The sequence below is a fragment of the Gadus chalcogrammus genome, chromosome 22, assembly GCF_026213295.1.
Source record: "Gadus chalcogrammus isolate NIFS_2021 chromosome 22, NIFS_Gcha_1.0, whole genome shotgun sequence".
In the NCBI taxonomy this organism is placed as follows: Eukaryota; Metazoa; Chordata; class Actinopteri; order Gadiformes; family Gadidae; genus Gadus; species Gadus chalcogrammus.
This window is the reverse complement of record NC_079433.1, coordinates 14,002,617-14,029,484: the sequence shown is the minus strand read 5'-3', so window position 1 is coordinate 14,029,484 and position 26,868 is coordinate 14,002,617. Positions and strand designations below refer to the sequence as shown.

Below are 26,868 nucleotides of genomic sequence, written 5' to 3'. Positions count from 1 at the left end.
ACGCGGATTATACAAAGTAGCCTTACTCCGTTCCGCTCTTTCTGCTCTCTTTGATTCTGTTTGGGAACGCCTCGAACAGGGCAACCCTCCATTTTGCGTTTAAGTCAAGTTTGTGCGTCAACAATGAACACAGTTAAGTTAGCCACAACAAACAGAAGATCAGTGTCCTCTTTTTCGAGCGTGTCACATAGTTCTACTATTTGAATGCGTCACGTACAAAGCTAAACCATTGAATATTTCCTCATGAATCCGCCTGCAGCTACAGTCACTTTAAACCACCTCTTGCATGACAGCCTAAGGATAGTGCTGTTACTGCCACTACAATAGATAGAGCCAGTGAAGAGGCAAACCAGCAGCTCATCAGGCTTTTGAGCAAGGATTCATGCAAAATTGACAACACATTTGCGGGTACACACGCAATCTGCGTGTGTTTGGTACATTTTGGCCCTTTTTTTGACTGTTTGAACTTTAGACATCTCCAGGGGGTTTACTAATTGAGCTATGCAGTCCTGCAGAACCTCAAAGTGTGACTGGCATTTCACATGTCCACTGACCTCAGCTGAACCGTTTGGAATTCACAACAATTTCCACTCCCTGCCTTATTGACGGAGCGCTTCAGGTGCTCCTTTGTGCCGGCAGCCATTAGGCTGTTCAACAGTGCCTGATGATGATTGTGTTTGTGTATGTCTATGTGTTTGCATATGCATGTGTGTGTGTTTAGGTATGCGTATATATGTGTATATGCATCACCCATCTTGATGTTGGTTCTGTTTGTCTTGTTTTTGTCCCTATTAACTATAAGCGTCTACTTATGCATTAGCACTTTGTATTTATTTATTGTATTTATTACATTGTTATTTTGTCCTGTGTCCTTCCACTGCTGCTGCAACAAAAAAAAAATTGTCCTACGGGGGATTAATAAAGTTATATCTTATCTTATCTTATCTTATCTTATCTTATCTTATCTTATCTTATTGACGTTTAATTGTAAATTCTCCTATAGGATGTAAATAATGCTACACCAACACCAACAAAAGATCATTAAGTTGTTGCACAAACCCTGACTGTCTTGGCCGGCTCTCAGCAGACAACACAAGGGAGCGCCCCTCCGCCTCATTCCACTGGTCATTGTGTCCTCTCCCTACACCTGCAGGAGTTCAAGTTCATGGGCCAGTGCCGCTCGCCATCGCTCTCCCCCAGCCGACAGGCTGGCACTGGGGCCGCGGGGGGGGATCTCTCCCTCTTCCAGCAGTTCCTCCTGGAGGGGAATCCTTTTGAGATGCACATCGAAAACAAAGAGGAGGAAACGGAGGACGTGCTGGCATCGAATGGGGTAGGGATTATGGGTTTTCTGGGCCCTGGGGAGAGGATTAGTTAATTGTTCGAATTTTCATTCATGGGAGATTAGTGCAGTCCTTCTGTACTGTACTTTATTGTTATAATTGTTGTTGGGTTAGAATCCTGAGAAGAGGACTCTGATTGGATAGCCCCCTAAGGCGACACTGCAATTCTATCAGCCGAAAAGATCATGGTACGTTTATGTATGTCATCATTTTGCATACATTTACAATTATAATTATGCCTTTTATTTGAATCTCCTCGAGATCAGACTTCTACAATGTGTTCATCCACCACGAAAATCGATTATTTCCCCCCTTCCTCATTTGGACCGGCACCCTCTCTGAGTGCGGCGGGTCCTTCGGAGAGGGGGGGGGGGGGTTTGGACCGTCGAAATCTAGCCCTGAGGTCCTTCTGTATAATGTGGTCGATAAATGGGATGTGGCTGGCTGTGAATGAAAGCAATCCCACACTGCGACTGCCAGGTCCTTCACCACCGCAGCCCCTCTCTCCGTCCTTGACGCCAAGCCAGTCGTACCAGATCCAAATCGAGAGAGAGACCCCCGGCGCATAATCCCGGACATCTCCAACTCGTCTGCTGTGATTCGATTTTAACTATTAGGCGAAATGGAACCTAAAAGCCCAGATAAACGGAGAGCTCATGGGGAGGTGGCCTCGGCCTGAGAGGGATTAAGCTGGGAAAAAAGGTAATGGAGATGTAAACGATATTCGAGTTGAGAGGTAAAGTTGGAGCGTGATTGCCCAGCTGCTGGCGTGGTTTGAATGTGGAGAGCTGGATTTTGGGGGGCCTGGGTTCAGAGTTTATCTCAATTCAGCAGCCCCTTGCATCATTCGAGCAAACAGAGTGTTTTTGATATCTGGAGATTCAACATGAACCTGTTATGTCTTAAGGCATTACTTTGAAATCGAAAAATAAAATGATGCCTCCACTCATTTCCATGAGGCCATTCCCTGTGCTGTGGTGTTTGCTCGATGCAAAGAGGCAGCTCTCCGCCTCAGGATTCTTTCATGGGAGTGAGGCTGTGCTTCCCTGTTAATGTTTAAAAAAGTGGATTGACAGGATGACTATGAATTCCACGCCAAGTCTTGTTATTTTTTTTACCTCCACGTCAGAAAACAATGTATCAGGACCTAACCCACAATCCCTACATCTCAGCTTCCTTATGGATCTCTATGAGTACTTATGCCTTGGTGTTTGCCTTTGTGACAGAGCCTCTGAGGTATTACCCTTTCAATGAAAGCAGCGTTGGGAAAACCATGTTTTCCCGTTAGATAAAGGCTATATCCGGGGGAGAGACAGAATTAATCCAATAGGCCTCATATACAGGATAGAGCTTTCTTGGATTTCTCATCAGAGGACTCCATATAGCACATATTGAGACACATTGGTTGTGTTTTTGTCTTATTTAATTTTCAATCCATCAACAATCAACATTGATGAACATCAATGTGTTAATCAGTGGTGTAGTCCAATCAATTGATGTCTCTCTCTCTCCTTCTGTCTGTCTGTCTGTCTGTCTGTCTGTCTGTCTGTCTGTCTGTCTGTCTGTCTGTCTCTGTCTCTGTCTCTGTCTCTCTCTCCTCTCTCTCTCTCTCTCTCTCTCTCTCTTTCTCTCTCTCTCTCTCTCTCTCCTCTCTCTCTCTCTCTCTCTCTCTCCTCTCTCTCTCTCTCTCTCTCTCTCTCTCTCTCTCTCTCTCTCTCTCTCTCTCTCTCTCTCAGTATGAGTCGGACGAGCTGGAGAAGAATGTGTTCCAGGACTATGACAGCGACAGCGACGTCCCGGAGGAACTCAAGCAGGACTACGTGGACGAGCAGACGGGCGACGCCCCTCTCAAGAGGTTTGTCTCTGGGTCAAAGGGCAACTCGCTTGTTGAACTGGAGCTGTTGAAACTGGACAAAAAAGAGCAGCAAGATTTTGAAGAAAATGTTCCCCTTGGCTGAGGGATCGAAATCGTGGATGTTTTTTTTTGTTCCTTTGTCGTTTAGCAGATGCTTTGGTCCGTAACACGTCCTTAATAAACAGTCAGGCTTCTTGCTCAATGAGGGCATGAACCCTTGACCTCTTAGCTGGAGGTCAAACACCCTAGCCACTAGACTTATCCTGCCGCCATGGACATTAATGCGTTTACTAACAATATAAAGGATAGAAAAAACCTGCAGTGCTAACCATGCTGGCATGGGAGACAGTAACAGAAAACATACCCGCACAAATTGATTGATCTTTATTTAGCTCCATGAGGCTTTAATCCATGCTAAATCTGGAGGAATCAAGGGGAAATAGAGTTTCCCTGCATTTAGCATTAAATATTCTTCAACTCTGGCTAACCTCAGGGAGTAGGCGGAAATGCCTCCAGTTTTTTCTTTTCATGTTTAGTCATATTTCATATTTATGTCCTGAAAATAAAATCTGCCATGTCTAGTCTTGATTAGGACCTGCATTATTAAACCACATAACAGGCATTATGTGTACATATGCCCGGAGAAACAACATATATCCTAAATGAATAAGCCCTTCTTTCCGTCAGTACTAGGCACTGGCAAATACTTAACAAAATGTATTGTCCGTGAGGAAATCGTATCCATGCCCTTAACGCAGCTTATCTTTAAAACGGCTTTGATTGGTAATGTACATCGCCTCATCCACCGATGTTCCCTCTGTGCTCGTGCCTTTTTCATTTGAAATCCCTGCAAGAGTACATTACATTACATTGCGATGTTTAGCTGACGCTTTTTTACAAAGTGACTTACAATCCGTGTACACAAACATGAAAATGTTACCAAAGCAATTGCGTGAATCATTTAAGTGCATGCAATTCATCCAATAAGTAAACTGCCTCAATTGCTACATTTTTAGAAACAAGAGGTAAAGAAATGTTTTTAATACATTTTGTTCAGAGGCGAGATGCAGTCTGAACAGATGAGTTTCCTGTAGGGTAACGATCGCTGAATCCAAAAAGCGTGGCTGGCGTGGTGCATGGTTTTGAAATATTATACCCCTCTTTATGCGCACGTGTCAAAATCTGCAGTTTGATCACGTATGCAACGGAGTGAGACATAAGAATGTCATTTATTCATTAGCTACCTCGCTCTTGGCCCTGTTATGATGATCATTTAATGTTCTTAATGCTATGGATGACAACCTGTTTCGTGGCCTTGTGCTAGGAGCGCGGTCTCATCGAGGTTGATGCCACCACCGCTACTGATGATATGCATGCGCTTTACACCACGTTAAATTTGACGTTCTATTTTTTCCTTCAGGCGTTAAGCCTTGAAGTCTCCCGCATCCCCGGCAGGAATTGCTAATCCCTCATTAGCAGGCGGGTCCCGAGTTCCCACTGGTGCTATTAGTAAGCCCCATGTTATGATCCCCCAAGGTGATAATGGGGTCCAAAGGCAAGTGTTAAAGGTCGGGCCCCGGGAAGACCACCAGGTTCATACCCTGACCCCTGGTCTTAACAGGTGTCGGAGGCTGTGTGTGTAAGGGCTTCTGATTGACCAATTATCTGTGTTAATCGTCACCTGTGAGTGGCCATTCGTATTCTTGATCGCCACGACTCGGGGGGGGGGGGGCGGGGTCAGAGACATTGTGAACCCAGCCCAGGTTTCACACGTACAGGAAGTGATGCGGTCACCGCTAAGACGTGAATATTCATTGAGTCAGTGTAGTTTCTTATGTAGGTCCTCTTTTGTGTCCCTGATCGCTCAACAGTGTGTCCCGGGAGACCATGAGAAGCCACAAGAAGTCAGACTACAGCCTCAACAAGGGTACCGCGCCAATCCTCACCAACACCACTCTAAACGTCATCCGGCTGCTTGGTAAGTACACACACGCACACGCACACTCACAAGCACGTGCACTCGCACACCCGAACACACCCACTCACATGCTCGCTCATGCCCAGCGTCGGCCTGAGACTTTTCCTTAAGCACTAATTAAAGGCTGTTTTGCGGCCGCTGCCTCTGTGTGACTGGCTTCAGTTCATCGTCCTTAGCGTTGCTCTGACCCGGCGACCTGCTCATTTGGTACGAGTGTCTTCAGTGACGAAGGCCTGACGCAAGAGCCCGGAGCACAGGGACCTCTGCCTGGCCGATGGCCCTCTTTGGCGCCGTAACCCCAATTCGTCCGGTGCTGAGAATGAGCAGTCTCAACAAGACAACACAAACAACACTTTTGCAGCAATTTATGAACGGGCCGGTTGGACTTTCATGATAATTAATTGCGTTTCTAACCCAGGCCAACACCCAAAACTGCCCCACGCGCGTTCAGAATGTGTTTTTGAACACTTTCGGTTTTTTATCGTGGAATAATCGAGTGTGTGACTCTCCAGAAAAGATAAATCAAAAATCAAATACTATATATATAGTATTCATAACCGGTATGATGCAGTATCGATCGAGGGCAATCTGAAGAAGTCAGGCAAACCAAGTCAAAAAGTTGACTTGTTTTGCCTGTCCGCAAGTTATTTGATGGAGTTGGACCCTCGCCCTGGACAGACTAAAACTCTAGCGCGAGGCTCAAAAATGAAGAAAGTGGCACATGAAAAATGGGAATGCGTAGACAAACTGGATTGGGTCGCTTATGGAGCCGTGCAGATTGGGTTTATTGCTTTTCTTTCTTTCTTTTGTCGCCTTCCTTTTTTTCCCGTGCGCTCCTCCGTTCTGACTTGCCTGCGTTCTCGTCTCAGGCCTCCCCCTCCTCCTCTCGCTGCCTTTATTACTGTACTGCTGAATTACATCTGTCACCGGGAGCCTATGCAGATGGAGTGGGTGCCACAAGCACAAAGGCTCTCCTCCTCCCCTCTCTCCTGGGGGAAAGCTCTCGCCCACTCCTTCGTGGGTAACCCCCTTGCTTAGCTTATTCCTGTGAAAGATTGACGACATGGAATCAAAACAAAAACCAGATTGAAGAGAGAAGATGGACGGTCGGTTCACACACCTAGGCCCGTTGAGGCTTAATTGCCTTCCCTGCTCTGGCTTGAGTGGCAGCACAGACAACTTGAAAGTAATGATCGTCCAATCACAGGGGAGCGTCACATAGAATGCATTAAGCCTGCCAAGCCCCAGTCAATAGAAAGTTGCTCAGCCACCCCCCCACTAAGTCCTTGTTTGACACTGGTGATTTTGACATGTAATCAGCACAGCCACGCAAGACCCCGATACACACAAGTAACCAGCAACAAAAGAGAACCCAGAAAACATCTACTACTGGACTGGATCAAACCAACTACTTCTGGCAAATGTCCCTTTGTATCACACACACACACGCACACGCAGGAGTCAGTGTGGGGAGTGGCACTAGGCCCTGGCCCTTTTTGATCAAGCCACTATGTGCCGCTTGTCAGTGGCAGGGTCATAGTGCGGGGTGGACCGCCGACAGAATGATGCATATCCTGGCCACTCAATCGTTCCACTGGCTTGGGCTTGACCCCGAGAAGGCCAACACACATGAAGAATAGCTCTTGGTTGCAGCCGCGCTACACCCAACACACAATGGTTTATGGTTGGTTGGAACCTTGTCCTTTAATCAGATGCAGTGTTGAAACGGTTTGGCTTGTAGCAGTGGTTTTCCAACTGCGGGTTGTGACCCATGAGTAGACAAGTTGATTTGAAGTTGTGCGTTGGCCCTAGACATATTCATATGCCCATATGCATTGTCAATTTTTTATCTAATCATCAGTATATTTATATTTGTAAGATTGAACAGGGGAATACTGTGTGGATGAACAATATACATTGTGAATCATCTAACCTATGCCTATTTTACTGCATGAAATATTTGCGTGCTAGTACCTCCACCAGTCTTGTTCACACGGCGTGAACACGTGTGGGAACCCCCAGCTCATAGCACACGCTACGCTAAGCCTAAGTGACAGATGGACAACGCACGCACTTGTTCCGCTCGACTCGCTAACAGGTGTTTTCCCATCCGTGTTGCAGGCAAGTACATGCAGATGATGAACATCCTGAAGCCCATCGCCTTCGACGTCATCCACTGTGTGTCGCAGCTGTTCGACTACTACCTGTACGCCGTCTACACCTTCTTCGGACGCAACGACATGGTATGAAGTCACTCCCTGCTGTCGCTTCTGCTCTGCGTTTCACAGAGCTGCCAGGGTGCATGGTTCTGTTGGAGTGCGCAGAGCGCAGATTATTCAGGGGTCGAGATCCAAGTGCGGTCGCAGTGGGCCACAACACTTTAGTACGCTGAATCCCGCTTTAGTCTTTTATCTTTTTTTTTTCTCACACCCTTTCATTATGTTCTTTAACATTTCAATTTAATGCTAATTTACCCTTTCAACTATACTCCTCACTACGGTTTTCGTGAAACCTTACTCGTTATTGTGCACTGCTTTATTCGTTGCAAAGGTGTGATGCAGAGTTCAAAATCCCCGTCCTTTGAAAAATATCAATCCTCTGGAAAAATTTGTTTGATGATTGCTTTCGCTGAAATGACCTCGTCGCTTGTCCTCACAACCGTCCCATTTTGCATATTGAAGTGCAACTTGTCCTATTCTTGCTATTCCCATTCATCCTATTCATCGTTTTGTGTCTCATTGGTCAAAATATCCAATAAACCTCTCATCCTATCGTCCTTTCTTTGACACTGTGCTCAGCAATTTTCCAATTTCAGTGCAACTTTATTCAGTTGATGTGTTTAGTTATTTTCTACTCACACACTCGCTGAAGGCTGTCAACAGTGCACAAGTGGCACTACTGTCCCTGAAGGGGAGTTAGGGAATGAGTCACGGTGGCAACAAACCCTGATTCCCTCGTCCCGTTGAGTCGGCAAAGCTTGTTCGAGCGGAGCCCCCCACCGCTGCCACTGTCTGTGTTGCTCGGCGTCGCAGTGGAGATGGTACGGGAATGGACAGCGCTGTTGCAACTTGACAGATTGTCAGGGCCTTTCTATTATTTTAATTTTTTTATGCAAGGCCTGAGCGTATCTGAGCCCTATATATCGTCGCTCTCTCTCGGTCTTTCTCTGTCGCTCTGTACTTGTATCTGCCCATGAGGCCACTCTACGTGAGACGCCGATTCCCCCGCTCGCTTCATCCGTCGAGCTGCTTATCTTTAGCCCTCGTGTCTATTTGGCGTTTTTCATCATATGTAATCGTACCTTTCTCTTTGCTCTTCTCCTGTTCCGCGTCGAAACATCCTCTCGCAATTCCGCCGTCTCTCTCTCTCTCTCTCTCTCTCTCTCTCTCTCTCTCTCTCTCTCTCTCTCTCTCTCTCTCTCTCTCTCTCTCTCTCTCTCTCCTCCCCCCCCCCCCCCCCCTCACTCTCTCTCTCTTTCTTTCACCGTACCTCATTATACGATATTGAATCCCAACTATCCCAATAATGGGCTCTCTGAATCCACGCGGAAATGATAATATTTTCATGAATATTTACCCAAAAGGAAAATCCCCATTGTTGTGAAATTGTTATGCACATATGCCCGCACTTTGACCTGGGAACATCCCTCCCTCTCGCTCTCCTTCTGTGACCCCCCGACCCCCCCCAGCCCCCCACCCCCCGCTGGCACAGAGCTTAGGGTTCGCAGAGTTCTTGAGTGGTGAATATAACGAGCGCCATTAATAATCCAAAGGGTAAATACGTCATTATGTGTGTGTGTGTGTGTGTGTGTGTGTACTGGCGCTGTCGCACCGCGAGCGCTTGAGATGCATTAGGTGCGAGCCACTTCAAGTTCTCCATCTGCATCAATCATCTGGCCTGCAAAGCACCCCAGGAGTAGGAGGAGGAGGGAGGGAGAGAGCCGGGATTACAGCAAAATAAAAATGCTTATTAGAAGCCCATCGATTTTTGAGAAAGATGAAAAGTTCCCCGCTGAGGAGCCGTGGAGCTCCTCCAAAGCCCCCCCCCTGTGCCCGTTCCAAGGCTGGCACGGGCACCGCGCCGAGAGGCTTTAGGGAGGAGCGGGAGACGGATGGGCTGATGGGGAGAGGGAGGGATGCGGGAGAGGGAGGGAGGGGGGAGATGAGGAGAAGAAGGAATGAGGAGAGAGAGAGAGAGATGGAGAAACAAGAGCGAAAGAGGGAGGTAGGAGTAGTGCTAGGTGGGAGAGGTGAGGGAGAGGGATGGAGGAGAGAGGATGAGATATAGCGGAGGCTGCCGGGAGCAGATCGTGGCTACATGCCATTGTGTTGTCATGAAGGGTCGGGAGGTGTAAGTGGATGGCGGGAAGATGAGAGGGAGAAGGGGAACGAGTGGAATGCGGCCGACTTGGATGGATAGGCTCTCTGTGAGATTGTGATGTTTGTTGTGTGTGATGGCCGCAGGATCCGCTGTCGGCCTTCTGTCTGCGGCGAGCAGGACGCTGCCTAGTGGATACCATAAAGCGACAAGCATCGTTCGTTTTGTGGCCTCCGGTTGTCTGTTTTTAAGATTTAAGCCAGCAAAAAGCTGCGGTGGCTGTATTTGTGTCTCTAGCCGCATGCGATTGCAATAACCGACTCAGACAATAAGTCAATGGCTTGGCCGCCAAACCCCTTTATTCACTAAAACTTTGGAGTTAAGTTGTAGCGGATATAACACTCATACGCATACTGCAGGAACATCCTTGATGTTCCTGCAGCTGCAAAATCCTTTCTACTCTGACTTACGGCTTACGACCTTACGGCTAAGTCTGTGAAACATTATCATCTCCCTGCGTTGAAACATCTGGGACGTTTCGGTGTTGCGAAGGCAACAGGCAGCGCTGACAACTGTAAATACACAAGTGATTACTCAATGATTTCATTGTGTACTTTTTTCGTGTCCTTACGTTATGGAACCTGTACATAATATTCCTAAAGCTGAAAAAAAAAAAAAAGGATCCACATCCACCACAGATGGAGGAAACTTGAATTTATACTCAAACCGAGGCGGACAGAATGCTGCAGTCCTGTCATCCACGCCCCCCCCCCCCCCCCCCCCCCCCATACACGACGAGACCTCATCGAGCTCATTTGCCAATGCACCTCGCCTCCGCCGTCTCGCTGCTGGCTTTGCATTTCCCCCTCCTCTCCCAAGCTGTACTTCTCCTTGGAACCCAAAGCCTTCTGCGCGTGCCCTCGGTGCCCGGCGGCTCGCTCCCTTTGACAGAACACGCTCGTACACCCAGCGCTGTTTATGTCTGTGTCCACCGTGATCACATGCTCTCGGCCCCGATTAAAGAGGGCCAGGTTCTGTAGATGATATCTCATGTCTGATTTGTGAGACTAGCGTTGAGTAGTTTGTCAGAGGAATTAATATCCCAGCGAGCTACTCAGGGGGTCTGAATCGCAGCCCAAAGGTTTGGTCCGATTGATTAGTTGACCTCTTAGTTATTACAGTCTCAAAGGGCTGGAACAGGCAGATAATGCTAGCTCAATGCATTTACATCTGTAGGCTAAACATGGTTAGATCCCCAATGCCTTGAATCCTACTTGTAAGCATCCTTCCGCAGGATATCCGCCCACTTGTTCCTTCATTTCCTGACTCCTTAATGACCAAAGGAACAGTCATTATGTTAGTCATAGTATAGACACGGTGTGCATACGTGTGATTATGTCCGTTGCCATTATTTTGTGTTCAGTATGCCCTTATCATTATTGTGTATGATGTAACATAATATCCTCCATGTCATCACATGTGATTCATGCTCTGTGTGTGTATGTGTGTTCTCTGTGTCCTCTCTTTCTGGCTGCTATGGGTCTCGGACAGCCCGCCCCTAGCCCGTCTCTGCTCTCCCAGAGCGGCAGAGAGACGGTCGGGGCTAGGGTGGTGGGACCTGCCTGCCTGGTAAGAGAGAGCGTAGGCATGGGGGGGGGGGGAGCACCTGGCCCTGTTCACACTACGGCATTCTCATGTTGTCTTGGTGGTCCGATGGCAAACAAGCCGCTCTGAGAACAGATCTGAACGCACCACAGGCACGTTGAGGACACGTTGGCCCGATTGGCCCGGGCCGCGTTTGGAAGGGGGGGGTCTGGGCCCGCACGGCGCCACATTCTTTCGTGTGTTGTCCGCGAACGTGTCCTGTGTGGCCACATCGATTAGTCAACTGACATCCTCTGCGTAAGCAGAAGTACGTACTCATCTGGCTTCAAATTAAAATAAATCAAAATGATCAATTCACGTAAGATTGCTTTGTCTTGGACATATTCCGTATCCGTCAAACATCTTAATAATAATAATAATATATTTAATTTGTAGAGCACTTTACATTCAGAAATCTCAAAGTGCTACCTTGAGCGAATTGGTTTTGGAAGGAATAGCCTCTAGAATAGTCTGTATTTATTTAAGATCTTATTTAGCTTTTCATTTCCGGAAGACTTGCTGCCTCAAATTGGTTAAAAGAAAAACACATTTGGTCTTCGCAAAAATAAACGATGACTGAGTTCATTTGCATATAGAGCGGGGAAGTTTGATCCAATCACAAGTGGTCGCTTGAGTATGCATGTGGAGACGCATGCTCACAGCTGGTGTCAACGGAGACACTTACTTGGTGAGCTGTCACCTGTGAGCAGATCGCCCAGGACGCATGCTAATGCCAGGTGTGACCAGGGCTTACGAGAGAAACTCCACGGGCCAGATTGTTTGCCACGAGGTCATCCTGATTTTGCCCTGAATGCCCCTTAAAGAAAAACCCCTTGACATGTGGTCGGCTGTTGAGAATTGAGAAGGTGGGAGTCTGAGAAGTGGACCCTGACCAAGAAAAATAAGAAGATCAATCAGATATCAAAATCCAATCCAATGCTGTACATTAAAGTCTCAAATGTTGTGTCATGATGTGGTTTGGCTGTGCATTTACCCTCTATACTCACGGTCACCTTCTCCTTCCATGTCTATTGTGTGTGTTTCTGTGTGTGTGGTTGTGTGTGTGTGTGTGTGTGTGTGTGTGTGTGTGGTATGCCTTCTTTTGACCGCTGTCCCTCATCGTGTCTGCCCACCTGTGTTTCCCCTGTAGAGTAGCCTAGTAGGAGAGACACATGTCTAAACATGATGTAGCCATAGTGTTTAGCTCACCTGCCTCATGTGTTGATGCGTTGTAAATTGGCTAACTGTGTGTGTGTGTGTGTGTGTGTGTGTGTGTGTGTGTGTGTGTGTGTGTCACAGTACGAGTCGTCAGGTCTGGGTCTCATCAGCAGCAGATTGAGAACTACCCTCAACCGCATCCAGGAGAACCTTATAGACATGGTAAGACCCTTTCTGTTCTATGTCACGTCCATAGCCTCTTCTAGAACCCTGTTCTATCTCTGTTCTCGCTCCCACTCTTCTATCCTTATAGCATAACGTTTTTTCATCCATCTATCATGTATCGGTCTGTGTGTGTGTGTGTGTGTGTGTGCGTGTGTGTGTGTGTGTGTGTGTGTGTGTGTGTGTGTGTGTGTGTGTGTGTGTGTGTGTGTGTGCGGTGGGGAATGGGAGGGGGGGGGGGGTGGTCTTATTGTCTGAGTGGATGGTGTCCATGACCTGTGTGGTGACACATAGCATTATGGGTTATCATTATCCCTTTGCTGCTCGACTAATCTTCTCTCTCTATTTTTTGCGCCGTCTCTGCCTATATGTATCAATGTCTCTCTCTGACCAGTAAATGCAGACACACACAGACAGCTCCGGGCGATAGTTTCCACATAGGACACACATTAGTGTGTGTGGGTGTGTGTGTGTGTGTGTGTGTGTGTGTGTGTGTGTGTGTTTCTGTGTTTCTGTGTGGGTGTGTGTGGTTGCACAGAAATCCCATTAAAACTCCATCTTTCCCCCTCTTAGAGGTCTTGATCCTCGTGTTAATGTTCGATGGTAACAACCCGGCAAGTCCCCTCGTCTCCACCCACCATTATTTCTTTGGTGCGTTTTGTGTCAGCCGGCCTTCTGGAGCTGCTGTCAATACCGGTTTACATCTGCTGCGGCACCAGGGCTACAGGGTGTCACTCACCGTGACTGGAGGGCCATTAAGAAACACATACATTCAGAACTGTGAAGAATTTACAATTACATGCAAGTTGAAGCTGGAATTTAATTTATAGCTATGGTAGGCAATTTATTTACCAAGCCTTTTCTGTCATATGCGTTGAATCAAATGAATCTAATGCTCTGACAAATATTCTTAAAAAAAACCAGTGTAAATGGCGTATAACAGCAGGCCTGTTATACCCCCGTCTAATTATATCATTAAGCCCGAAGGGAAATGATTGGATGGCCTGTGATAGGTCTACCCACCAGGCCATCAGCGCACGCTCTGCTTCGGCACCCACTGCGCATGAGCGTCTGATTCATCCCCGGGGCTAGGCAGTCCTAGCACCAACACCAGCGAGCCAGCCATGTATTTGGGGGGAGAGGCATTGGAGGGGGGCCTGAAATGATGTCTGGGATTTTTTCGCTTGGATACTTTCAGATTCTTGCTTACTCTGTCAAGTTCGCACAAAATTGCCTCTCCTATCTTTAGGTCTATAAAGCTGTGTCATTTTTCAGTAACAATCTCCATCTCTGAGCACCAGAAGCAATACAGCTGTACTGGGATTAATTTTTAACAATCTGGCTTGGATAACCTTTGGCCTGTTTTGTTTATATTTTACATGCAAATGACCCGTTTTTTGTATCGTTTTTGTTGCTCATTCACTCTGAATTACATAAGCACCATCTAGATGGAGGGTACGGAAGCTTCTCAAGGTGAACCTCACTGACATCCCAGTGACAGGTTCCCATGGTAATCATCGCAGCGTCGCTGCATGGGTCCAGCTCCAGCCCAGAGCTTATTGTACTTCACACCACAGAGGGTGAAGCAAGGGCAGAAAGCCTGCTCTTTTTTTATTGCTCGGTATAATTTATTTATTCATTCCCCAGACACACGTCCCAACCTCGTTTGATATTTATTTTTTAACCATCACCAAGAACGCAATAGTAAAAATATTAAACGATTCCCAGCAGGGAAATCCATATCGCAAACCCGTCATAAAAAAAAACCCCACTGTGTTGTGTGGATCCTCTGCGGGTCGACTTTGCTGTGGTGGAATGGCGGGTCGTGACGTCACAGACCGTCCCCATACAGCTCCGCGTGGGAGGGAGAGAAACCAATAAGATGGGCGACACCAGGAGCTTCTTCTTCACTGGGTGAGGTGAAGGCAGTCACAGACGGCGGCGTCAGCGCTCCTCACAGAGCAGATCCTTTCTGCTCGTCCCTACGGCTTTAGGCAGCAGTGTAGCGTAGCCGCTAAGGTGGGTTGTTGGTTAGAAGCATGCTAGTTGACAGTGTGGGGGCAGTACAGAGAATTGGGTGGGGGGGGGGGGGGGTGGTCCATTCTCTGTGCACTGCAATGTGCCAATTCTCTTTGCCCAGGGAGATGAAGGGGTGTTGATTCTGTTGAAGAGAGAGATGAGAAGGATTCACCAGGTAGAGATAAAAAATGGTGGTTGAAAAGGTGTGTGCGTGTGTGTGGTTGACTGTGGAGTTCTTTGTGTGTGGGACATCTCTATGGTGATGGCATGACTGTGGTCCTGTCTCTGGGCTTGTTAGCAGTTGCCATGTGATAACATTAGGCTCGGCTCTGTATATGTGTGGGTGTGGGTCTGTGTGTGTGTGAGTGAACTTAAGAGAATCAGGGGATTTTCTAAGGAGGCCCAATTGCATTTAATTTACACACGCACACACGCACACACACGGACAGACACACACCCACAATCTTGGCTTAATGTTATCACGTGGCATCCATTCCAGACTGACTGATTAAGAGCTATTTAAAACGCTCTCCAGAGGTGGCAGAATGAGCGAGAGGGGTAGAGTGAGAGGGGGAGAGCGAGAGGGGGAGAGAGAGAGAGGGGTAAAGCAAGAGAGAGAGAGAGAGAGATTGGGGGGGGGGGGGGAGGAGTGGGAGATAGTCATGCTCGTTTATCCCTGAAGTATTACCAAAAGCTTTTAGACCATCTTTCCCACAGTGCCATTTTAGCTCATCTTGATAAATCATTCAGTTGGCCGCCCATCGAAACACGTTATTTTTTTTATTATTCTTAATTCCATTCCTCTGCCCAGCCCTCCTCTCTGTCTGCTACAGATACCCCCTCTAATATGAAACACACACAGGTCGCAAGCACATATTATACACCATCAATTTCACACGCGTCCCGTTCCCGTCCCATCGACGGGAACGAAGTCGGGAATTGGGGAGTTGATGGTCTTTTGTCGCCGGCGCGAGATGGTCGATATAGAAACCCTAGCGTTAATTTCCCGATCACTCGTGCGATGCGGTTTTGCCGCGTGAATTCATCACCCGTCATTTCCGATTCCCACCGTCTGATGAGATGCGGGGGCGTGTGGATTACCAGACCCCTCTCACGTTTACACTCATCACATCCCTGCCCTGTATGTAACGACACAGACACACACACACACGCGCGCATACAAAACAGCAGCGGGTGTAGATGTCATTTGTACACGCACATTATCAAAGTAAACGCACGCACACCAAATTCCAATTCGTCCCACGAAATCCCAGAGTTTCTTTCATCCAGCACCGCCCGCCGCCCGTCACGTCGTTATCCCCCGGGATTAGCTCATCGACCCGTTGATTCCAACCAACCAGGCGGTGGTAATTACTCCCAGTCCCCCACCGGGCGGCCGGCAGGCAGCAGACCCGGCCTCCGTCGTGACGGCTGGGGTCCGCGGGTCGTTTAGCCCGCCCCGAGCGTGGCGCGGGGGCGATGCGGAGACACCAGAAGGAGCCTCTGCCCTGGCTTTCCCGCTTGATGGTTCCAATATCTCCTGCATATCTCGGCATACAGATGATGATCCATGTTCGGTGTGGTTTGGTCGCTCTCTCTTTGTTGTAATGAGCTAGTAGTTTCCGCATCGCCGTTCGGAGGCAAACTATGACTGGTCGACATGCGGCCCGTTGCCTGGCCTTTGAAATACTTTGGGGTTCAAGTAAACTCTCTCGGCGACTCTGAGTTACTTAGGAAGCTGATTTGACCAAAATGAGTGTACTATAATGTATGAAATTTAAGTAAATAGTGGTGGGCTAGCGGAGCTCTTTCACTGCGACGCCATCTTGCTCTGTCCTCACTCTCCTTTCTGTTTGCTTGCTTTCAGCGGACTCAAAATATTGTTTTTCTTCTCTCTCTCTCTCTCTCTCTCTCTCTCTCTCTCTCTCTCTCTCTCTCTCTCTCTCTCTCTCTCTCTCTCTCTCTCTCTCTCTCTCTCTCTCTCTCTCTCTCTCTCTCTCTCTCTCTCTCTCCGACCCAAAAACCCTCTCCCCTGACAGATCCTTTGTTCTATTTTTCTTCTGTCTCTAAAGTCCTGTCTCTGAATATGTGTAGCGGGGAGCAGCGCCGGAGAGCAGTGGGTCGTGTTCTCCGACGCTCCTTCTAGACCCCGGGGCCGCTCTCATCTCGGCTGATAATATCTGTCTGCAGTTTTCACGCTGGTATTATTTTGGGAATTCATGCAAGAGATTCCTTTGGTGGCATCAGAGTCCCTCTCCATGACTCATTGCGTTCATACCGTATAGCGTAAAGGAGGGACTGCAAACGTGTGCGTTCATCGGAAGCAAACGCGGGTTGTGCAAACCTTACCTCATCCACCTTGCAGTCCGGTCACGCGTCTTTTTGTTACGTCGGTTTTAATCGAGCACGAATCTGCCGGAACTCCCAATTAGTACGGCTAATCATTTGCCAGTGCCGCGCTTAATAATAGCTCAGTCCTTTTTGGGGAGGTCTCTGCCTGTCAAGGAGACGGCGTCGTGCAGCCTGCCTGCGGCCGTAGGGTCGCCGCCAGACGGATGATCTGACGGGACAGTCATTAAGAGCCATTAACAGCCATCACTCAGGCAGGGGGGGGGGGGTAACAGACCATGAGGCCGAGCCGTCCCACCCTGCTCCCTTATTAAAGCTGTGATCTCTTTCCCCTGTTGGCATACTTTCTTCTTTTTTCTTCTTGTTTTTAAACTTTTATCTCTTCCTTTTTAAGTATTATTTTTACTCTTCCCTTTTACCCCAAGGCCGGCCTTGTCTCTTTTCTTTTAATTTACTTTCTTCCAATTTCATAATGTTCCCTTCAACTTTTTCTACAGAGATCTAAAACTGTCATAGCACTTTACTCCCATCCCTTCTTAACTTAATTTCCCTCCTCCTCTTCCCTGTGGTGATTATCTGCGTGTGTGCTGATTATATCCCACCCATTTGGCCACTCGCCTCCAATCTCTAAGTGGCTCACCACTACTACTCACGTCTGGTCCTGGACACCACCGGCTTTTCTGATTGGCTGTGACGTTGCAGGCACACGGCTTGTTATCTTAGTGCTGAAAATAAGTTTGTGATATCCATGGTTCAATGGCTGGCATATCGGCGAATGGGACTACACCTTGCTGTGTGTGTGTGTGTGTGTGTGTGTGTGTGTGTGTGTGTGTGTGTGTGTGTGTGTGTGTGTGTGTGTGTGTGTGTGTGTGTGTGTGTGTGTGTGTGTGTGTGTGTGTGTGTGTGTGTGTATGCGCGCGCGCATTAGAGACTAATGCTGACTCATTAGTTGGTGTATTGATATTCAATTCAGTCCGCGGCAAGGGGGCTCAGAAGGGGATCGGAGGGCTGCATAGGAATGGCGGTGATCTCCCTGTTGACTCTCGCACTGTTACAGCCAGCGTGCCATAGCAGCACACTGAAGAACACACTGAGAACCACGGGGCCGCTCGAAGGACACAAAAGTAGCAAAGCTGTATGCACAGATAAGCCTAAAACGTGCTCGGAGTGACACATGGTCCTTCTTCTATCTCGATCACTTTCTGTACGCACACACTCACACACTGGGGTTGAGGTGGGCAGAGGTTTCCACACTTCCACCCACCACTGTCGGGGATTGACCAGCGCGGGGGGGGGGGGGGGGATTATCCCAAAGCATGTGGCTGGGGGCTGAGGTTTTGGCTCTCTTAACTTGGCACAGCCGGCTAGGCCCAACTGGCACAGACGGCCTCGCTCCTGGCGGGATTTGCGCTTGGCTGCCAATCGCAGCGGGCAAACACACACACACACACACACACCCCACCCCACGCTACACACAATCATTACCTCTGTGCTTCTCGGCCGAGGACCTGTCAGTGTCCGCTCTCTCCCCCCCCCCAGCCACCCCACCACCCACGTCAACCCCACCCCCCAGTCCTTGCTGCAGGGTAGTGCCGTGATCTCCTGTCCGTCTCCCTGCCAAGGATTTCAGCCTTTGCCAAAGCCGATGTTCAGCAGAGAGGGTGGATCATAAGGGAGGGAGCCAGCCCAGATTGTTGTTCATATTGTGGCTGGCAGGGCTACGATGGTTCTGACATTTCTGCAGGGGGTCTGGCTGATGGTAGTCTCTGGTGTTCCCGCATCGGTAAACACCCCCACACTGACACTGCAGAGGCGCACAGTATACATACATACATACATACTGTAAAGGCATACATGCAGTACACGCACACGTGTACCGGCACATCCTGTACACACACACACACACACACACACACACACACACACACACACACACACACACACACACACACACACACACACACACACACACACACACACACACACACACACGTATAGACACATACACACACACACACGTATAGACACATACACACACACGTATAGACACATACACACACACGTATAGACACATACACACACACACACGTAAAGTCACAAACACACACACGTAAAGTCACAAACACACACACCCATAGACACATATACACTTACGCACTCAGACACACATACCGTTATGCACATCTGTTATTGTCTATGAGTGCAGTGCTGGGAGCTTCTATTGACCAGGGTGACTACATGTCACCTCCGCTCTAACGAGGGCGCAGCTGCTTCTGATGTACACGCTCTTCACGCTCCAACGCTTCATCCGTCTTCAAACTTCTCCCCAAGTGCTGTGTGATGACTCACTGCAGCCCCCCCAAAGTAAGAGGCTTGGCTGAGAATGTTTTCGCCGTCGACACACTCCGTAGCCCCCCCCTTCCCAGGGTCTTACTCCCAAGAGGGGACAATTTGTATCTCGTATGCAATACCGGCAGCGGCGGCGATGTTGCGCCTCTGCACCAGGTGCCAGGGGACCGGTGGGGGGGGGGAGGGGGGAACACACAGCCCGTCACACACCACACACCATGCCTCTAATTCCGTTTGACACTTATCTAATGGGAAACACGTTTCTCGGATAAGGACGGATGACAATTGGCGGCGATGGGATCCCCTTGAAAGTAATTTCCTGACTCCCAAGACACATACCCCACACACATCTCCCCCCCCCCCCCCATGTTTGGCACTGGGGGCCCTGGGCCGGAATAGAGAGGAAATAAGCCATCCACCCCGCCGACTGATTGGGAGGCATTAGGACAGATCGTCACCATGCACTGCTTAGCTGAAGGCTTGCGTCGCTTAATGGGGGATTATTGACTCATAAGGCTGTCAAAGTTCAGCAGCCTTTGCGGATGAAGGGTCTCCGTTTCGGGTTAAGGGGTCTTGGGAAACTTGAATAAACTATTTTACAATCTTTTCCAAGGATTATTTTAATCAATCCAATTCTACTCAATTTGGCTTGGCTGTGCGGGTATCTTAGTAGTAGCCGCTAAATAGGTGTTGGGTAACCAAAGCCCTGATCCAGACGGTGCTTAGGAGATTAGGAGAAGGTCTGCCCACAAACAAGTGACCTGACTGACACCCAAAGCAAACCCTCCAGCCCGGAAAATAACGCAGTTTCAGCAAGCAGGAACGGCATGCCTCAGCATCCTCCCCCCTCCGAATGAGAGCCAGAGAGACCGAGGGTTCTGAGTGCAAAGTCTAATTTATTGGCCCTGGAATTCCGACGGCGGCGGTTTGAAGTATAAACACTGGAGCACCAGAGGGCCCGGGGACACCTCCCACCGCCAAAACCATCAGGAACACCGGGCGGCTCACGGACCGCCGCCGCAGGCCCTAGGAGGGCTGTGTTTCGTGCCATTGGGCTGGAGGGGAGGGGAGGGGAGGGAGGGAGGGAGGGAGGGAGCTGGTGGTGTTGAAGGAGGCTGGAGGTCAAGGTGGCGAGATATTTATTTCCAATTTCTACTACCGCAAGTATTTGCTGTTTAAGTGGAAGATTTTTCTTCCCTCCCCCTCAATAACACCCATCGTAAATTGAGCAATGAAACAAACCCTAGTAAAAAACAAAGGGCCAGCTCTGGCTTGGATGAACACACTCCCTGGGAACGGCTCCCTGCGGACGCAGAGGGCCTCCTCCGTGTTGGAATTCTGGACCAGCGCCGCGTCTGCCTATCCTCACCCTAAGCATCTGTGAAGGGAAGATTAGCCATCCCACAGGAGCACGGCGGTAAATGACAGAAACTCATTATACTGCCTCTCCTCGGAGGGAAACGGCAACAACCCAGCAACACGCAACACATACAACTCTATCTCCCTCGCTCCATCTAATTAAAACCTTTTTATTTTTCGTTCAAACGGGCTAACAAAGATATCGTGTCCCTCTGTGCTTTGATCTGGGTGGGGGGAGAATTCCCCTGTCAGAACTACAGCCGTGAGCCCGGTCTGTAATTATCAGCAGTCTCTCTCCTCCTCTTTCTATTTCTCTTTCTCTCTCTTTCTCTCGCTTTCTCCCTCTCTCTGTGTCTCTGTTTGGTCTCCGGCTCCCTCGTGTCTTAGCCTGGGTAGTCATCCCTCTCCCTGGGCAACTGTTGTTTTCACGGCCACTTGCAGTGCTCCTCTCAATCATGACACACATGGTGGGAAATCATTGCTACCTTTGATGCCTTACTTTGCCCATGGGTTGTTATTTTTGGCCTGAGGTATTATATATGTGTGTGTGTGTGTGTTTATTTTTATATATACATATATATATATATAATATATATCACTTATTGCATCACCGATGTGTTGCCCTTTAAGGAGGTAATTAATGTTTTTGAACAACACAGTTACGGCTGCTATTGAGCCATATCAAAACTGACATTTGAGACTCTTGGGGGGGCAGTTTGTTTGGCAGAATAGCAATTGCCAAAGGACATCATTCAATTATGGTTTGGCCTCCGATGAATGTTCGACACTGTTCTGCCACGCATTTATTCAAGCAAGAGTATTCAGTGCGGACATTTCCCTCTCGCACTTAGTATTCTTCCTAAAACTGTGGAAGCGTCTTTTAGGAGTAGCTACCCTCTGCCCCCGAATCCAAAGCTCTACCCCTCTCCCTTGCTCCTTCTTTGAGCTGTGGAATGTTTTTTATACCTGTGTAAACCGCATCAATCTTCAGCAGGCCACGATCTTGTCGTCAGCTCTTTCCTCACACCCTGAGATCTGATTGATTATAAACCGGTCGATTCCCTCGGCGGGGAGTGAGAAAGCGGCGTGGTTGAGGTTTGTGAGCCTACTCGGATTATATATCATCAAGATGTAACTGCATTTAGTCACATGGGGACATATAGTTTGTTGCAATGGCAGATGGCTAGAGATGTATGAGGACAGTAGGACCAGGGATTGATTGGGTGATTGTCCCATGGTTCTGTTGTACGAACAGAGCATGGCTCAGAGACGTGAGTGACATAGCTTCTCCTTTGCTGGACTGCAGCTTTTATTTTCGACAGAGAAATCGTCCAGGAGACGTAAGGGGGAGGGACATTTATCTGGGGGGCCGGGGTAGATTTACTAGTATTTAGTTATTTAGCAGATGCTTTTATCCAGAGCGTGAAAGAGTGGATAACAAATATGAGGGGTCTTGCTCAAGAATGCCTAAATCGATTAGGGTTCGAACCCAGAACATTTGAGCTGCCATTCGAATCCCTTGACACAATGTTATCCTGCCTTAGGATTGGCTGGGAAAAGCGGGAGTGGCTTTTGACATATTGCATACTTCATCATAACAAAAACGTTATTAATAATCAATTTATTATTTATTAAGGCGATTATTTATTAAGATCAACAGGGAACCTGTCCACTAAATAGTTATTACTCCAGCCCAGATGTTGACCGGTGATTTATTGCTCATAATTCCAGTGCCAGTACTGTTTCACCAGAAACTTTTTCTTCACTATGGGTTCTCTTTGTCATCTGCTGTTTTCTGGAAAAACATCCTGAAATGCTTTATTCTGACATCCCACTTCTATCAGAGATTCAGTGTTGGATCATTAAACCAGCCATCAGTCATAATAATTACACAAAAGTTAGCATCAATATCGTGTCGAGCTCAACTGGTAGAGCATGGGAGTAACACTTATTGCTGCGCGCACAAGACATCAATTAAATGTTAACCAAATGGCATGCTAAATATTGCATGTATCATTGTTAGCAATGAATTCAGAGGCAAATTTATGTAGTTTTAGATTTATTTTTTTGGGGTTAGTAGAATTTAAGAATATGCCTGCCATCGCTTGCTCACTCGTCTTTTCACACTAAAATATGTAAAACGAAGAAGCAGGAAAAATGTAGCCATTTAAAAAATAAAACTTAACATTGTCCCAAATTACACCATTGAAATCCTATTCTTGGCTCACTGCAAGAAGACTGATTGTCCCGACTGGAACTTTGGACCCACACAATGTCTCGGAAAGTTTTCTTATATCTGACAATCCCTCTTCATAGAACGAAAAAAGTACCAATAAATTTGCTTTGGTCGTGTTTTTTCCCCCGGATTATCTCTCCCCAGAGAACATCTGCGCTGTGAGTTTTATAGGGAAGCATATCTTATATTGACAAAGATCATAAAAGTATTAAGGTTTTACGACCGTGGACCAGTAAATTAACACTACTGAACTGTGAATAAAGAACTGCGGTTAACGACATACCTTTCTTTGGTATGTCTTGAGTTATTTTACTCACCAAAGGAATCTCGGCCTTACTCATGTATTTCCAAATGCCGTACCAAGCTGGCATTCAGCTCCCAGGCACACTGTGTTACGTTAGTCCCGTCAGCACTTCCCACCTCTAGTACTTAATAATAATTAAAAGAAGCCTTTCCCTGGAGATTGTGTTGCACATGGGTTTTAATTGCGAGGCCTTTCGGTAATTTATTTGATAGTCTTCCCCGCGGCGCTGTCGTATTAGCGGTGTGTAATGTGTTTTTAAATGAAAGCCACCAGTACAGAGATGAATTCAGATCATGCCACGATTTCCGTTTACTTTATTTTGTGGGCCCCTCATTTTCGCTTTTCGATTTCCTCGGAAGACCACACAACGCTGACTCTCGGACAAAGCTCTGGGAAACGGCCCCGGGCTCGGAAGGAACGCGATGAGCGAAAGACGGGCTCGCTCCCTCCGTTGACCTTCTTATGTGCGCTTCACAAAGGCATTTGTAATTAGCCCTCGGGGCTGATCGGTTAATTCTCCAGAATAGCTGCTTTATCTGTGAATCTGATTCATATATGCTGATACATTGTGCTTTGATGAATCGTTTTTATAATGTTTTCTGCATCGCCTTTGGCTTTTACTAGGCAGCAACTCGGCCGTTTTTTTCTTTTTAGCAGAAGCAATCGTCGGTATAGTGTTATTGAAACTCCGTTATTCCAATCATGGGTGGCTTGTGTGCGAGAAATCCCCACCGTCTTCACAATGGAGTATCCGTACTGCTGGCTAAGCACTTCCACCTCATGTATTTGTGTTTATTTGACGGTAGCGGTGAATAAACACCATTCATGCCTCTCAGATGGACGGATGTGTTGTGGAAGTGTTCCTATCTGCAGTTTGTTTGAATTTTAGGCAAGAACGTCACTATATTGGTAACAGAAACACACTTTTATAGCCACACACTCTTCACACATCACGTCTGTACATAGCAACCGATATAGATGAGGGAAGGACGTCGGCTATGTCGATGGCATGCTGCTCTCTGCCACACAAAATGGAAGTTCTTCTAAGCCTCCACAAACACGCGATTGATTTAAAAATCTTTTCCATTTCTGAAGAAAAAATTGCTTACGTATTGTACAAAAAATAATTAATCCCATATACTAACAAGCTCAATTATGACAGTGGAAGACTTATTATCTCTAACCCCCCCGTCTATATAACTTGGTTTGCTGGCATTTTCAACTAATTGGGTGTATTTTCCATTTAGCAAACTCATTTGTCTTGTGGTCGGATGATGACAGTAAACGCATGCTTCTCTATATCTAGCTCAACACTATGATTTCCATTGCGTAAACCCTGCAATTGTGGTGTTTAGGATAATCATTTTTTAATTGTGCCTTACAACATGCATAATGGTTTTGCGGCCTTGTTCCACTGACGACCCAGCACCTAGCAACCCCCGATGCAATGCTTCTCCCTCTCATTGCAACCTATTTGCCAAAGGATTATGAAGACAAATAATAGAAGGAAGTTAAATCTCTTATTTCTGGCAAATGATGTACGGAAAGTAGTAATCGTTTTAATCTTGTTCTCTTTTGATACATCTGTGCGGAAATTTTTTGAAAGGAAAATAAATGCAACGAGAACCTACAAATTCAAGCCGTTGGCATGAATTCAGTTCTCTGCAACAGGGTTGAACTCCCGCGGCCTCAACACTTGGTGTGATTTAGGAGCACTGAAAGGCAACAGCAACACAATATGTTAATGCGCTTGCGTCAAACCCTGTTGGCTTTTGGGAGCATACATTTGTGGATAGACAACATCTAATTAACATGAAGGAGACACTCCAGGCCGGCTGCTGCCTTGTTATGCATATTAGAGTGCATCTCATCGCAATCCGGTGTCAAGGTTACATCTAAAATGGGTGCAACCTGTATTGTTTGACATCAAAACTTAGAGAACTTATTACTGATCACAAATGTCCCTTCACAATCTTTTCTTCAAAGCCTGATGCAGGACTGATCTCTGTGGATTGAACCAGCTTTATTTTTAATCGGTACACCGCTGACCCTTGTTTAACGAGGCAAGTGGTCATGTTCTCATTGAGATCTCCTCAGTATGTGGTGCAGTCTTCTGGCTTGCTCATACATGTCAACGTGCCAACCCTCACTGTCCTTTGGCCCTTCGCGGGGAGGGTTCTTTTATTGTTAACCGCTGCATCATTGCATCACTCTCCTTTTAACGTTCATCGGTGTCTCTCGACTGAAACAAAGTCAAGGTTCCAGTCCTTTAGTGGAGTAGCAGTACAATCATACCTTTTTGCTGGTCCCATATGGCTGACTTTGACAGAGTAACCTTTAGTGACTCACGGTTAGTCCAACAAACATTTTTCACACACACACACACACACACACACACACACACACACACACACACATGCGAGGCGCACACAAGCACAGGAATACACAGTGTCAAAGAAAACATTAACAGTCAATATGTAATTATTTTCTATCTCCAACTCTAGGGTCTTATGCTACAATAGAAAATAGCACTGTATGCTAAAGTAATAGCACTGTTTCACTAGATTGGAGCTTGAATAAACAGGAGAACACTGTAGTGAAACGGGATTATGACACACACACACACACGCACACAAACACACACACACACAGACACACACACACACACACACACACACAAAGATGGTCCTCCCCCAAGGCCTTTATGACCCCAGTGATTGCCATTGATCGTACTGAAGACCTGTGCGGTTTCACAGTTTACCCAGGTGATTGGCGAGAGGCATACATCCCCTCGCTCAGTAGGATCTTCGGCCCTTATGGATTTTAATAGCCTCGGGTGTGCGGTCGGTATTGTCATGATGGATTGCAGGCCATTCGTTTAGCCCGATATTAAAAGAAAGGGACACGGAGATAAGACAGTAGGTGGAGCGAGAGAAGGAGAGAGAGAGAGGGTCTCATGTAAAACAAGATTATTTTTGGCCATGCGATTTCTGATAGAGTATGTATGAAAAGTGCATCAAAGAAAAAGTGTTGCGCCCTTGAATGAAAAGTGCTACATAAATAAAGTTGCCTTGCCTAAATGTGCTTTTAGTCAACAATCTAAAATGTGGCCAAGTTTGCACACTTGAATGGGTTTCTGCTTTATTTCATTGCTTTTATTTTTTTCAGGGCTAACATTTTCTGTCTCTCTCTCTTCTCCCCTCCCCCCAGGAGTCCTCAGGGGAGAGCGCGGGGGTCCACGGGCAGGTGGAGGACCGAAAGGAGAAGGTGCCCACCCCCCACCTCAGCCAACTGGTGGTCCTCACCAAAAGTGGGACCCTGTATGGCTTGGCTCAGAGGGTCGTAGCAACAGAGTCTCTGTGAGTAAAACGGACTAGTGTTTAGTCCGCGACCTCAGGTGGATTCACAGTTTATTATAGAGGGAGCAGGGTGGACCTCAGCCATCCTGCTCAAGGATGCTCTAGATGGACTGGGGACGTTGGGGATCGAACCCAGTACCCTTGAACTGCGGGCGGAGCACCCTAGCCAATACACTCTCCCTTCCCCCTTCCTGCAAACCATCCTCTTGGAATAACCCTAACCCTTCTTCCACGGTGCTCATCAAACATTAAAATCAAACCTTTTTCAAACTATTCTGACAGCAAGCGAGGCGTGTGAAAAAAGCTTCACGTGGGAACTTTGAATGGTTTCATAAATTAATGTATAAACCGTGTGTGTGTGTGGGAGGGGTGGTTG

General features: G+C 47.5%; 1 protein-coding gene across 2 annotated transcripts in view; it reads left to right on the top strand.

Moving 5' to 3' along the window:
* vps50 (VPS50 EARP/GARPII complex subunit) overlaps nucleotides 1-26,868 on the top strand; it is a 103,535-nt gene that overhangs the window by 58,883 nt on the left and 17,784 nt on the right. Inside the window, exons 18-24 of one of the 2 annotated variants that reach the window (XM_056582123.1) lie at nucleotides 1,154-1,333; nucleotides 3,080-3,198; nucleotides 5,070-5,176; nucleotides 7,298-7,419; nucleotides 11,045-11,122; nucleotides 12,437-12,517; nucleotides 26,344-26,492. In XM_056582123.1, the coding sequence (XP_056438098.1) occupies nucleotides 1,154-1,333; nucleotides 3,080-3,198; nucleotides 5,070-5,176; nucleotides 7,298-7,419; nucleotides 11,045-11,122; nucleotides 12,437-12,517; nucleotides 26,344-26,492 (836 nt within the window). The remainder of the gene's footprint in view (nucleotides 1-1,153; nucleotides 1,334-3,079; nucleotides 3,199-5,069; nucleotides 5,177-7,297; nucleotides 7,420-11,044; nucleotides 11,123-12,436; nucleotides 12,518-26,343; nucleotides 26,493-26,868) is intronic. The other variant, XM_056582124.1, reaches the window with a different exon arrangement.